General features: G+C 44.4%; 1 protein-coding gene and 1 long non-coding RNA gene across 3 annotated transcripts in view; one reads left to right on the forward strand and one right to left on the reverse strand.

Moving 5' to 3' along the window:
- LAMA3 (laminin subunit alpha 3) overlaps window positions 1-15204 on the forward strand; it is a 272108-nt gene that overhangs the window by 176746 nt on the left and 80158 nt on the right. For both annotated transcript variants that reach the window (XM_078435375.2, XM_078435376.2), the window contains exons 33-37: window positions 3676-3820; window positions 4522-4662; window positions 5930-6091; window positions 8581-8679; window positions 11011-11094. In XM_078435375.2, the coding sequence (XP_078291501.2) occupies window positions 3676-3820; window positions 4522-4662; window positions 5930-6091; window positions 8581-8679; window positions 11011-11094 (631 nt within the window). The remainder of the gene's footprint in view (window positions 1-3675; window positions 3821-4521; window positions 4663-5929; window positions 6092-8580; window positions 8680-11010; window positions 11095-15204) is intronic.
- LOC144613835 (uncharacterized) lies at window positions 4651-6623 on the reverse strand. The gene is made up of 3 exons (XR_013551259.2): window positions 6293-6623; window positions 6080-6196; window positions 4651-5953 (listed from the first exon to the last, which is right to left on the reverse strand). It is a non-coding gene; the product is annotated as an uncharacterized LOC144613835 (long non-coding RNA).

A 15204-nucleotide genomic window follows, 5' to 3' on the forward strand; every position in this document is an offset into this window, starting at 1 on the left:
GTGTGAGTGTGATATTAAGAGACCCACTGTATTTAATGAGTAAAGGGTAGAGTTCACTCTAACACCTGATTTTCTAGCTGTTTGTGCAACACAGCAAGCACCCACACACACGCAGATGTTATATAATAAGGTCTGGCTACAAGCCCATCGCCTTGGAGATGAATTCACTTGACCCGCACTCCCAGCGCCGCCAGTCTGCACCTCCAGGCAGCCTCCGCTGGAAATTTCTTGCCTTTGCAGGGAGGGCAGCTCCTTGGGTAGCAGAGCATCTCTCTGGAGAAATATGTCAAGGTCAGGCTGACTTGAGGTAGTTTTTAAGAGATGTTCAGCCAGGCTTTCAAGAGGAAGTTTCCTTTTTATTCCCTGTTGTCATGGCACCACCAAAAAGTCATTTGGCTGCTTGTTTCTGCAAATGATTCATGTGTTCAGTGCTCAAGAATCCTGATATTATATTCTCCACGTTTTGGTTAACCCTTCCCTGTCGGTCCCATCTGGGGTCCTCAGGGTCAGCTCACAGGTCCCTGCTCTTCTCACTCTGCTTAGCTTTTTGCTTTTTCTCTTCCATTCGTATGCATTCAGCTGCTGCTTGGGTGCGGAGTGAGGCCCAGAGCTGTACCTTACCTCACTGATGGGCCACAAGCCCTCAGCCCACCTCTCCTTGCCGCACATCATCTCACAGCATTCTGAAATAATTAGGCAAGGAATGATTTTGCTTCCGTTTCTCTTGGTCTCAACAGGCAGCTTCCACAGCTGCCCTCCCTGTAAAACACTCCAGGACCTTTTGTTCCCACTCAAGGGAAAATATAAAAAATAGGCTCCTGTCTGCCTGTCCTTGTCTTGAAGGCCCAGGTCCAGGTCATTTGCTCCAGGGGCCACCCTCAGCCTTGTCCACCAGTGGTGTTCAGCGTGTGAGGGGCTCGTTTGGCACCAGCATTCAATCAAGGCACCTGTAAGCCAGAAGCCCTGCACCTATGCTAAAAGAAGCATGGACTTTGGTTCGACAAGGTGCCCAGTTGGCAGTTTGTAACAATAACACTGTCTTCGCACAGCATCCTTTTCCTCCTGGCCAGGTGAGAGGAGCAGAGCCTGCCTAGCCTAAGTCAGGCCATCTCCAAGCTCCTCTTGTGATCAAAGTTGCCTCTTTCTGAGGAGTTTAGTAGGGGGGGAGGTGTCTGTACTGTCTTCTTTCCCATCTCCAGACCACCAGAATCTTGTGCTCCACATCACTGCTCCCCCCCAGAAATAAGGAGTCATCTGGGACCAGTCTTTTTTTTTTTAACTTTTTTTTTTTTTTTTTTTTTGCTGGAGTGTCTGATTGCATTTAGTCTGAGTCACAAGAAGAGAGCAGGTGTTATCAATCAGGGCCTAGGAACCCTCTTATAGTGAATGCAAACTTGTGTGTTGGAAAGAGAGAGAGAGAATGAAAGAAAGGGAAAAAAGAAAGGGAGGGAGGTAGGAAGGAAGGAAGGGAGAGAGAGGGAATGAAAGAATGAAAGGAAGAAAAAAAGGAAAAGGAAAGAAGAAGTGAGGGAGGAAGGAAGAGAGAAAGAAAGGGAAGGAAGGGAGGAAGGAAGGAAGGAAGAAACAAGAAAAGAAGGAAGGAAGTCTATGAGTGGCCCATAACTTACCCAGCTTTGAAGAGGAGTCTCTGACTCCCGCAGTTTCTGTCCACCGCACTGGAGTGAGGACTTGAAGCAGAGTGTTGACACTTTCTACCTACATTGCTATAGGTGTGATTTGGAATATTTGCTAACTTATGGAAAGAATTTCTGCAGGTGTAAGGTAGGGAGGAAGACCAGGGGGATGGGGCTGGGAAGAACCGCAGTGACATCTGACCTGCCAGCAGCCCTTGCAGGTAAAATGAATTTGTCTTTTTAGGTGTGCTAAGTGGGATAACGTAGGGACTCCCATTTGCTCCCCTTAGCCAATGCCATAGCAAGAATAATGGGAGCAAATTCTTACGTGTGTGCACAGTACTGTTCTAAGGCTTTTCCATATATTGTTTTATTTTATTCTCACAATAATCCTACGAAGTAGATATTGTGATCTCTGTGTTTACAGATAAGTAAACTCAGCTGTAAAAAGGTTACTTTGCTCAAGGTTCTATATCCAGTAAGTAGCCAGGTTGGGATTCAAGTCTGGGCTGCGTGGTCCCGAGTTTGTGTTCATCACACACAACATTCTGTACTTGATTATAAGCAGGTATTTGCCAAAGGCAAACTTTGTGGGACAGAAAGTTAGATTTCTCTTTTTCAGGATGGTCCCTGGGGTAAGATATTTTAATAGGTTTTGGTAGCACCTTAGTGGTAAAATACTTCGTGTCAGATTATACTCCCAATGTTATGATATGAAGCACATTTTCTAGTACTTTCTTTAGACCCACAAAGAAAAGATCAGCGTGTGGATCCCACCAGACGTCAGCCATGGAGCTCAGTGATGGAGCTGGCACCCACTCCCTCTCCCTCTCTTCACCCCGCGGGGTGCCGGGCTTCTCAGTTCTGCTGGCAGCTCACTGCTCTTCTCACTCCGTCTTCTTCTGTGCCTCCCCCTCCATTCTTTGCCTCAAGTGCACAGACGTGTGGATGGCACCCCGCTCCCCACAGAGCCTTCTTCGGAGCCCAGGCACAGGGGCCGCTGCCCACTCCAGCATCCACTCGGGAGCCCAGTCTGGATGACTGGGGGTCATCCTTGCCTTCCCGCCTACTCTCCCCTCATTCAGAACATTACAGGCCCCAGCAGCCTCACCCCAAAACAGCTTAGAACCCATCTCTTCTCTCCATCCCGAATGCCTTTGCCCTAGTTGAGCCCCTTCTCCCTCTTGACTCCGCAGCCTGCTGCAGAATTGGTCATCTTGACTCCATCCACACACACATCCAACCACGCTCTTTCCTACTTAAAACTTTTCTAGATGGCGATTCCTTGTCCAAGAGCTTGCCGTGGTGCCTCATCTATCTCCACAGGGGTCCTGGGAGGCAGCAGCTAGCATTTCCTCTTTCACAGATGAGAAAATGGGGCCTTAGAAAATTATTAAGATATTGTATCTGCTGGGTGTCAGAGCTGGGATCAGTGCTCCAGCCAGACTGCCTTTGGTGCACAGGGCTCAGCCACTGCACTCCACCGGACAGCGTCACAGAAGCCAGCACTTCTGTCCCCGTGAACCGCCTCCTGCCTCCCTCTTCAGCTCATGGGTCAACTTTCTCCACTCATACGTGTGCTCCCTGCACACACCAGGCTGTTCTTCTCTGTTCTTTCTGTCTGGAACACCCACCTCCACTCCTACCCCACGACATTTGCCCTTTTAGGTTCAGCTCACACATCACCTCCCTCCGGGACCCTGGGTCAGAGCTGCTCCCCCAACCCCTGCTGAGACCCCATGTGCATGTTGTCCACATTTCTGCCCTGCCACGTAGGCTCGGGGGCTGTGTCTGTCCTTGCACCCCCAGAGTCCAGCACGAGCCAGACCCAGGGGTGACATCCAGGATGGTCCTCCTGACTGCTTTGTGGAAGTGCCTCTTCTCTACTGCTTTCCATTCTGCCTTGGGCAGTGAGCCCCCACGGGCAGACACTGTGTGTTTAGCTGGTTTCGTGCAGGAACTGCTCTGCTGCTGTGCAGGTGGATTTCAGAAGTGTGTGGCCAAGACGATGAACACTTTTGCTCCTTTGCTTTGGGTCTAGGTGCAAGCCCAGAGTCACAGGGCGGCAGTGTGACCAGTGTGCTCCCGGGTTTTACCACTTCCCCGAGTGCGTCCCCTGTCATTGCAACAGGGATGGGACTGAGCCAGGGGTCTGCAACCCAGGAACTGGAGCTTGCTTGTGCAAGGTGAGGCAGAACACGTGATGCCAGGGGCGCCAGCCACTGGCCAGTGAGGAAGTTCTTCGTGTCGGGTCAACGCATAAAAATATGTGGGAAGTGGGACTGACTTGCAATGGATTTCCACAAGGCAGGTAGCATTTAATAGTTATTATCTCATTTGATAGAAATAGTTACAAGGGAAGACCCCTCCTGTCCTTTGGAGAAGATGTAGACCTTAAGAACCAGAAGACTGATCTGGATCCTTTCCAGAGAAGTTGGCACCGAACTTTAGTCTATAATTTCAAGAGGTTCAGAGCTTCCCCAGAAGCTTATTCCTGACCCATAGACCTCAAGTTAATAATCTGCTCCAGGACATCCTGCCAGGTGCTAAGAGACCCTAAGTCCCAGCATATGTTTTGAGGTGGTAGTTAGTGGAATGAACTAGCCCCCCTCCCCATACTGTGAATCCTTATGGTGCTAGTTCTCTACCCTCAGGATGCCAAAGGGCACCTTGTGAAATTGAGAAAATTCTGTCTTTCACTTAAGCGTGGTAGAATAGTTTAAACAATTAATGTGTTATAAAAGCTTAGCAGTTATATAACTTTGCATGTCTTGTTAGCATCCGCGTTCTAACATTTCGTGTTGGCATTAATGCGTGGAAGTAGCTAATTGCAATCCGGGAAGCTTTAGAAGAAACCATCATCTTGTTTCGCGTTTTATTTCAATAGGAGAACGTGGAGGGTACAGAATGTAATGTGTGTCGAGAAGGATCCTTCTACTTGGACCCAGCAAATCCCAAGGGTTGCACCCGCTGCTTTTGTTTTGGAATAAATAACAATTGTCACAGTACACATAAAAGAAGAGCTAAGGTATGTATGGAATTAGCGTTTTGTTTTTATTTAGTACCTCCTAGGGCTTGGGGAAATTTTATGTGTTACTTTGTTAAAATGTTAAGGTTCGCCCTGGCCATTCCTAGGCCTGCGCTGTTCTTTCCACAGATGTCCTCACGCTCAGTCCCTCAGCTGGTCAGGTCTGCTCAAGGATCTTGGGCTCAGAGGGGCCTTCCCTCACCACTCCCTACGGAATAGCTCACCCTGCCCGCTCTGTATCCTCACCTTTCTTCATGTCCTCTGTAGAATTTATCTCTCCCTGACATATTATCCAGTTAGTTCTAAAATTTAAGTATCTTCCCCCAACACTAGCATATAAGCTCCTGATATACCCCCAGCGCTTGTTGCAGGGTCTGGAATATAATAGGTGTTCAAGAAACACTCATGAAATGAATGGAGTTTGCTGTTCTTCCCTCCCACTTCTTTTTCTCTGCTTCTTTTCTTTCTGTTTTACTTTCCATCTCGCTTATTTTTACCATATCTTTGGCCAGTTTTTAAATTAACTCCATGAAACTAAAACTTTTGCTGCCCTTGTTATTCCTTGAACTGGCAGTTTCGTGCTTGCCTTCTTTGTATGAGTAATGTCTTCTGTCTAACAAGGATTCAAGGAAAAGTTGTTTTATATATTTCCTTGCCTGCCTCCCAAAAGGAATGTAGGCTTGTAACTAGGGGAAAAATTAATTTGTAAATCCACTGATGTCTTCTACCCCCAGGGGAACCCAGAAGCATTATTTCTAACCAATGTCTTGTCAATTCCTTTTTTTTCCCCCTCCCTCATCTTTTAACTCTTGGCTTCCTTTATGATCAGAAAAATATTTGGTCATAAGGATTCATTAGAGAAAAATAACGATAGCAGGCCACTCTGTTCCATCTCATGTTTGCTCTCTAAGGAGGTCACCATTAAAATGTGCCACAGCCCTAGTTATTATTCCCACACTTATTTATATGCGATTTGAACATTTATCAAATAGCTACTAAATGTCAAAACCAGGATGTGTGCTGGGGCAAAGATAAATTCCACATACTGTGATCCCGCGGTCTGAGCATTCTTAGTTGTGATGGGTCAGAGGGAGGCAGTGGCAGGTGAGGGTTCTGTCATGGGAATCCAAGAGCAAGCTCAAGAGGAGGCATCAAAGTGAAGCTTTTGAAGCAAGGTGGCCACCCCCTGGTCCTTCTATTCTGCATAATCCAGCCGTCACCAGAGAAGCTGCAGGCGTACATTTCCGTCGTTGCTCTTGTGTTCCAGTTTGTGGACATGATGGGTTGGCGCCTGGAGACAGCAGACAGAGCAGACATCCCCGTCTCATTCAACCCGGGCAGCAGCAGCGTGGTCGCGGACCTCCAGGAGCTGCCCTCAACCGTGCACAGTGCGTCCTGGGTCGCACCTCTTTCCTACCTGGGAGACAAGGTAACGGCGTCCTGTTGTCCTTCTGAGCCCTCGCCGGGCCTCCTTCATCAGTGTGAGAATCATTGACTGTCTGGAAGAAGCGTCAGGAAGTTCAGGCTACTGAAACTGAAGAAATTAGATGAGTTACAAGTGCAGAAAAGACGTGGCCCCTCTGCTAGGAGGGGCTTATGAGCCTCATGTACCCCACAAGTATTAGCTCACCAGCGAAGGAAACCACGCACCACGTTTTTCTCCACTTTTGCTTAACCATTTAGGTAATATCTGTTGCAAATGGGACACGTGTGCTTTTAAAAGCCAGTGGTAAGCATTCTTTGTTTTACAGCAGAAGAAAGGCTCCTTGTCAGGAAAACAAAAGCTGACAAGTGACTCATGAGTTATTACAAGAAGCACAAGAGCCGGTGGCACCTCAGCCGTCATTAGCAGAGTCACATGCAGTTAGCTAGACACTCTTCAGGGAGCTGATAAGCGAATTGCTCTTCCTTTGCTGCCGGGCCCATGACACTCATTTCTGACAACGGAAGTGTGGGCTTCCTGTAGAACCAACGGCAGGTAGCACATGCACTTGGTAGCAGAAGGTAGAGCTTTCCAGAAGGTGTAGATTCCACACAGCCCGGCTCAAGTGGCACCATATTCGCTTAGAATGACTACATACTAGGGCCTTCTTGGCCTAAAGGCTCTAATTCTGTCTTCTAGTTGAAGGACTTTGGGTTTTGACCTCTGAGTTTGGGGAATGTTGCTTCTCTCATATGACCCCTCTTCTCCCTCACTTAATACCCCTCTTGGCCTCCACACAGTGAGCCCATGCATGGGTTATCTTATTACTATGCAAACAATTCCCCCCAAACTTTGCAGCTTAAAGCATCAAACAGTTATTATCTTGCCCAGTTTCTGTGGATCAGGAATTCAGGAGTGGATGGCTCAGGGTCTCTTATAAGGTGGTAGTCAAGATGGCAGCCAGGACTGGAGTCATCAGAACTGGAGGCTCCATTTCCAAGCTCACTCATGTGGTTGTCACAGGCCTCTGTTCCTTGCTGGCTGCCGAGTGGAAGTCTCAGTTCCTCATCACATGAGGCCTCCATAGGCCGCCTCAGGGTCCTTGTGACATGGCACCTGGCTTCCCCTAAAGTAATTGGTAGAAAACGAGACAGAGATAGAGATGTGGAGCAAGAGAGAGAGAGAGAGACAGAGAGAGAGAAATTCAAAATAGAAACCATAATCTTTTATAACCTAATTGCAGCAAAAACATATCCTCCCTTCCTCCCTACTCTATTGGCTAGAAACCAGTCACTAAGTCCAGCCCACACTCAAGGAAGAGAACTAAGCTCCACCTCTTGAAGACAAGAGTATCAAAGAATTTATGGACATATTTTAAAAACCACTTTAGCCCATCAGAAAGACAATATTTAATCTCAATAGGATGATTTAAGATGTTACCCTGGAATACTTCCAGACTCTAAGATCATAACTCTGTGACTTTGTCAGTTTGCAGATTCTAGGGAGCGTCAGTGAACTGAGGGCTCGGTAATGGTGTTCTCCTCCCCTGCTCCAGGTTATTTCTGTTTTCCAGGAAGGGTATTTTGTCCTGCCCCGCTCTGAGGTGATCAGTGCCTCTTATTTTCATCTCTCAATTACTCCTTTCTTGATCGGTTTTCATCTTAAGGGTGGGAAGTGTCAGGAGCAGAGGTGAAGTAGCTGTCACAAAATTGTGACTTCATGCCTCCACCATGATCTTGCTGCTTAGGTGGCATTGAGAAAAAATCTGTATACCTACTGGAGCAGTCAGACATGGCTTCTGTACCCAGGGGAATGTATGATCACTTAGGAAATGCACACCATCTGCTCTTGGGGGAAGTTTTTAAAAAATTTTGTTTCTAGAGATTCATTTTGTAACTGATAGATATTAACCAGTTCTGTCATTTAAACAAGAAACCAGTGGCCTAGATTTCTTAGGATAGCTATAGGTTAAATGAACACTTTGGTTTAGTAGTCATCTAGAATAGAAGGATCTTACTTGTTTCTGTGTGACTATTATTTTTCTTTCTTTTTAAAAAGTGTTTATTTTTGAGAGAGAGAGCTAGACAGTGAGTAGGGGAGGGGCAGAGAGAGAGGGAGACAGAATCCCAAGCAGACTCCAGGCTGTCAGCACAGACTGTAACGCGGGGCTCGAACTCACAAACTGTGAGATCATGACCTGAGCCAAAACCAAGAATGGGACGCTTAACTGACAGAGCCACCGAGGCACCCCGTCTTCTTAACGGAAGCATATTCTTGCTTGTAAAACTCAGTGATGTTCATGCTCAACATTTTAAGTGATCTAAAATGGTACAAAGTAGAAAGTTCAAATACTATCTTCAATTCTTCTCTCTCAAGACGACCATGAACAGGTTGATCGTATCTTTCCAGATGGACCTTTGTGCTTGTTATGTGGGTTAATATTGCCATAGGCTCTTCTAATGCTTGTGCTGTTGATCCTACAATTCCAATTTTAGGTTTCTTCCTATGGTGGTTACCTCACCTACCAAATCAAGTCCTTTGGGCTACCTGGCGACATGGTTCTTCTAGAAAAGAAGCCGGATGTGCAGCTCACTGTAGGTATCACAACATGACCCAAGTGGCTGGAAGTGGCAGTTGCAGTTGGTTGCTGACCCAGTTTTAGGACATCTTGATCAGTGGCCTATAAGAAAATTGTATTAAGTCATTTCCAATATTTTATAGCAACTACAAAGGAAGTTGAGAGCAGGTAGCCCCTCCTCAGGATCCTGCTTCCCCTGATCATCCCAGCCCCAGTGGTTTCTCTTGTCTCCCCTCCCAAAGAATGTAACTGTATCTCACGCTTGCTTCTCTTAAGTTATTGTTTCATGGGAAACTTATTTGTATGTTTTTATCTTTCAATTCAGTCTCACAAATGTTTTTGAGACCTTCCAGTTTACAAGGCCACATTGCTGGGCTCCTAAAGGACAGGTGACCCTGTCTTTAACAAGAGTGTAATCTAAGAAGGGAGATGAAAGACATATGCAAATAGCTACAATCCACTGAACAATAAGCATTGAGGTAAAGTTCAAACAAGACTCTCGGGCAGCTGGGGTCCAACTGGGGGCTTATGTAGTTGAGAGGCCCACAGAAGGTTTCATGGAAAGGGTTAATTTGGGGCCAGAACTTTAAGCCTTGGCATGACAGGAGAAGTGCCAGGGGTACTTCCAGGGGCAAAGAATAGGATAAACCAAGGCAGAGGGGCAGTGCGCAAGGGGTGACCTGTCCAACTTGGCTGTATTAAGAGTGATTCCTGAGTCATAGAAAACAAACCTGGAAGGGTGGGAAAGAGGATGTTTAATGCTACGATAAGGAGTTTGAGTTGATATAGACGGTAGGGAGCCATTTTGGTTTCTTGAGAAGAGAAGTGACATCTATACAGTATGTACCAGCCACATAGTCTACAACTGCAACCTAGAAAATTCCTCGAGGGCAGGGTCAACATCACATTCTGCTTTGAATCTCCTAAAGTACAGGGCCCAGTGTCTTGAACAGAACTGAGGTGCCTGAGCCTGAACTTGATGCCGTTTCTGGTTTATGTGCTGTGGTTAATGCAGTGCAATTCCAGCTTCCTGAAGGTTTTTGTGTGTCATTCCCTGTACAGTAGGGACGAGCGAGTCTCACACATCTCGTCACAGCTGAGAGCCTTGCATTCTGGCCAATTTTTGTGTTTAGGCACTGCTGGGTTGTGTTTTGTTTTTACTGGCACCCAAATTTATTGAACTGTCGTTTCAAAAACTTCAAAGAACCTTTGTAAAACATGTTGAAAATGAGGCCCTGAAGACTTAAAAAAATTTTTTTTAATCTTTATTTTATTTTTGAGACAGAGAGAGACAGAACTTGAGTGGGGGAGGGGCAGAGAGAGAGACACACAACACAGAATGCGAAGCAGGCTCCAGGCTCCATGCTGTCAGCACAGAGCCCGATGCAGGGCTTGAACTCACAACCGCGAGATCATGACCTGAGCCGAAGTCAGAAGCTCAACCAACTGAGCCACCCAGGCCCCCGAAGATGTTTTAGAGGAAAAAAATAGCTCCATAATAAAAATGCCATCATGGCAGTGCTGTATTTCAGTTTCCTATTTTTTCAGAATATCTTAAGTTCGGGCCATTAATATACCAATATTTTATTGCCAAAGAGTTTATTACACAGGCAGTTGGAATTCACGGAAAAGTGAGGACCAAAATTTCTTCTTAATTTTCCCTCCCAAGATGGAAAATAATTTAGGCTCATGAAGCATTCAGTCTGCTGCTTTGTTCCAAACCACCATAATTAAAAGCCTACGGGGCATGTTTTTTAGATTAAGCTTTTCAGTGATTGTGATTGCAGATAATGGTCTTCTTTCTGAAATGCCAGCACCAGCGAATGGAACCCTTTTGGGTTTGGGTTTGTAACAGAAAAGCTGGGGTTTTTGTGTGAGGGTTTGGGGTGGAGGTGTTGGTGGGTTTTGACCTCCCCATTATGCCCTGTCAGGAGTCCCAAAGAGCCCCTGCTATGAGGAGGGAGGTTCAGAGGCTGAGAGTGAGCAGGGCTGGATCCCACAGGGAGTGGGCTATGGGGGCTTCCTCCCCCACGTGCAGCAATCTGTCTATGCAGCCTGCACATAGCCCTTCTCCCCACCCCACCCTCCTCACTAACTCACCCACCAAAGCACTTTCTGGTTACTACAGCCTGGACCTGTCAGCCGTCATGGAAAGTCACCTCATGCATTGACTGCAAAGCATGGTTTTTTGTAAAAATAAATAAATAAATAAATAAATTAAAATAAATTCCATCTTTATATAGCCACTTTCAGTCAAGGGGATTTTCCTGGTTTCCTGTTTGCAAACATGCACCATATTAGGTATTATTTCTCTGTTGTGACGTATCTCATGTTTTTCTTTAAACAGGGTCAGCACATGTCCATCATCTATGAGGAGCCAAATAACCCACGGCCAGACCGTCTGTATCACGTGCGTGTGCAGGTGGTGGAGGTAAAGGAAAAACACACATAAAAAGGTTCTTGATGATCCTTTTTGTTCCATAACTTAGTTCTTTTTTTTTTTAAGATTTAAGTTTTTATTTTAATTCCACTTAGTTAACATACAGTGTTATATTAGTTTCAGGTGTACAATATAGTGATTCGACACTTCCATACATCACCCTGTGCTCATCATGACAAGTGCCCTCCTTAATCCCCATCAGCTGTTTAACCCACTCACCCCTCCCCGCGTAACCGTCAGATTGTTCTCTATAATCAATCATCTGTTTCTTGCTTTGTTTCTCTCTCTTACTTTTTCTCTTTGCTTGTTTTTTTGTTTGTTTGTTTCTTAAATTCCACAAATGAGTGAAATCATATGGTGTGTGTCTTTCTCTGACTGACTTATTTCATTTAGCATTAGACTCTCTAGCTCTGTCCATGTCATTGCAAATGGCAAGATTTTATTCTATTTTATGTCTGAATAATATTCCAGTGTGTGTGTGTGTGTGTGTGTGTGTTACACCTCCTCTTTATCCATTCATCAGTAAGTGGACACTCGGGCTGCTTCCATATCTTGGCTATTGCAAATAATGCTGCTATAAACATTGGATGCATGTATCCCTTTGAATTAGTGTCCTGTATTTGGGTAAATACCCAATAGTGTGATTGCTGGATCATAGGGTAGTTCTACCATTAACTTTTTGAAGAACCTCTATCCTGTTTTCCAGAGTCGCTGGACTGGTTTGCCTTCCCACCAACAGTGTAAGAGGGTTTTTCTTTCTCCACATCCTTGCAGCTACCTGTTTTTTCTTGTGTTGTTGATTTCAGCCATTCTGACAGATTTGAAGTGATATCTCATGTAGTTTTGATTTGTATTTCCCCAATGATGACTGATGTTGAGCATCTTTTCTTTTTTTTAATTTAATTTATTTTTTTAATTTATATCCAAGTCAGTTAGCGTATAGTGCCACAATGATTTCAGGAGTAGATTCCTTAATGCCCCTTACCCATTTAGCCCATCCCCTCTCTCACAACCCCTCAGCAACCTTCTGTTTGTTCTCCATATTTAAGAGTCTCTTATGTTTTGTCTCCCTCCCTGTTATTATATTATTTTTGCTTCTCTTCCCTTGTGTTCATCTGTTTTGTATCTTAAAGTCCTCATATGAGTGAGGTATGATATTTGTCTTTCTCTAATTTCGCTTAGCATAATACCCTCTAGTTCCATCCACATAGTTGCAAATGGCAAGATTTCATTCTTTTGGATTGCCGAGTAATACTCCATTTCTACAACTTAGTCCTTTCAAGCAATTATGAGTTTTGACTTACTTTATGAATCAAAATATTAATTATATTTCTAGACATATATTTCATGTGTGTAAATTTAAAATATAAATTGTGTAGAATATACAGAGTTTCATCTTCGTAGGCCTTTGTTTATACTATCTGTATGGCACTTAGCATGGTCTCTCCTGTTTTACAGGTAATTATCATTGTCTTATAAACCCTGTGAGCTTGTAAATGCTGTGATCTCATGCCTTTCTCAGTGGCCAACAAAGGCTTGGGATGAATGGATAGAAAAGCCACAGAAACAGTCTAATACCAAAAGAAATAAGATTAAGATAAATAAATAAAGGAAAGCTTATGAAATCATAAAACATATTACATTTACTTGGTTATGACAACTTCTTTAAAATAGTGTTCCACTTGTATTATTAAGTATGTCCAGGGGTGCCTGGGTGACCCAGTCGGTTAAGTGTCTGACTTCAGCTCAGGTCATGATCTAGTGGTCCATGGGTTCAAGCCTTGCATTGGGCTTTCTGCTGTCAGCACAGAAGCCCACTTCAGATCCTCACCTCCCCTTTTCTCTGTACCTCCCCTACTTGCACACACATTCAAAAATAAACATTAAGGGGTGCCTGAGTGGCTCAGTCAGTTAAGCATCCGACTTTGGCTCAGGCCATGATCTTTGCAGTTCGTGATTTCGAGCCCCGCATAGGGCTCTGTGCTTACAGCATGGAGACTGGTGCCTGCTTCGGATTCTGTGTCTCCCTCTCTCTCTGCCCCTCTCCCACTCATGCTCTGTCTCTCTTTCTCTCCCAAAAATGAACATTAAAAAAATTTAAAAAATATGTCTGATACCTCAAGGTGATACTTTTCAAGTACTTTGAATCTGTAGACATATTTTAACATTTCTGTACAGGTCCATCCATTCAATAGAATACTACTTGGCAATAAATGAAACAAAGCATTGATACCTATGACAACATGGATGAACCTCAAAAGCAATATATTGCTTTTATATTGAAAGAAGCAAGACACACACCACATATTCTATTTATATGAGAGTGGACATGCCAGCAAAATTGGTGGAGGAGGAACCTCCAGAAATTCTCTCCTCTGTAAAAGCAATGAGAAATCTGGCAAAAATGGTTAGAATCAAGTATGTTAGAACCTGGACATTGATCAGAGGCTTACAACAATCTGAAAAGTGTTTATTCAAGAAAAATGGCTGAATTTTGGTAAGAACATCGGGCTTTGTGGCAGTCAGCTTGCTCTGTTCCCATCCCCCACCTCCACAGTAGCTTTGAAAAACAATAGCCCACCAACAAGGTGACCGCCAGTAGCCCAGCAACCATCAGGGGAGACAGTGGCATAGGAGCTTATACAAAGCTTCACTCCCAGAGAACTATCATGATTTGACCTGTCTGGAGGTTTTCTGGAAGATTCTACCTCTAAGCTGTCTTTGTTTGACCTGACTTGGAACTGTCTCCAAAATGAAAAGCTTTTCCCTTGGGATGTCTGAAAACATTTAGAGGCGGTTGCTTAACTTCATGGCTGCCTGAGGTGATGGATAACAGTTGGGACTAATAATAGGCTAATCACAAAACTTAAAAAGCTGGGAATGAGATGTCCATAGGGGCTTTGGAAAGCTCCAACACAATCTTGGGAAGGTAGAAGGCCACACATACTCAGGGCTGTGAGCATGCTCAGGAAAGACCTGACACTGCCCTAAGCCCTCACCTCTAGCTGACCTTGAGGCTTAGAATAAACCAGAAGTGAAGGCTAAAACAGAGCTGTCAGCTGCCTGGCTGAGTGTTGAGGGGTCCCTCAACATACACACAAACCCCTTGGCAGATACTAAGAGACTTTTCGGTTTTATGCATTTAAAGAAATCTCTGTCCAGTCACTAGCTGACCACTAAGCTACCTAAGCAGAGACTTTCATGGACTTACATGACAAAGAATACAGACTTTACAGAATTAGTTCAGAAAACTCATTAAACAAAGACACAAACAACAATAGTAAATAGCAACAGCAACACATTCTGGGGAGGGGGGAGAAATATGATTTCCTGAGTTGCCATGTTACATTATGTTAAATGTCCAGTTTTCCACAAAAAAATATGAGACATGAAAAAGAAACAGGAAAGCATGGTCCATGCACAGGAGGGAAAGGCAATAAATAAATAGAAACCGTCCCTAAGGAAGCCCAGACATTGGACTTACTACACAAAGACTTTAAATCAACATACATCAAAGAACTAAAGAATACCATGTCTAAAGAACTAAAGTAAAATATGAGAACAATATCTCACCAAATGCAATATACTAGTAAAGAAACAGGAATTATAAAAAAAAGAACCAAATAGAAATTCTAGGGTTGAAAATTACGATATCTGAAAATGAAGAATTTACTAGAAGAGCTGCTGTGGACTGGGTTGTGTTCTCTCCAAATTTATGTGTTGAAGCCCTGGTCTCTAGTTTGAGTGTATTTGGAGTAAAGAAGTAATTAAGGTTAAATAAGATCATAAGGATAGAGCTGTGATCTGATAGAATCAATGCCCTTATAAAAGGAGACACCAGAAAACTCACTCTCTCTGTCTACCACATAAGAACCCAGTGAGAAGGCAACCATGTGTAAGCTAGTAAGAAAATTCTCACCAGGGACCAAACTGGCTGGCAATCTTGATCTGGGACTTCTAGCCTCTATAACTTTGAGAAAACAGATTTCTGTTGTTTAAGCCATTGAGTCTATGGTGTTTTGTTATGGCAGCCAGGCTGACTAAGACCAGGGCTCGACAACAGAGTTGAACAGGCAGAAGAAAGGATCAGCCAATTTGAAG

Source organism: Panthera onca, chromosome D3, assembly GCF_046562875.1.
Source record: "Panthera onca isolate mPanOnc1 chromosome D3, mPanOnc1 haplotype 2, whole genome shotgun sequence".
Classification (NCBI taxonomy): Eukaryota; Metazoa; Chordata; class Mammalia; order Carnivora; family Felidae; genus Panthera; species Panthera onca.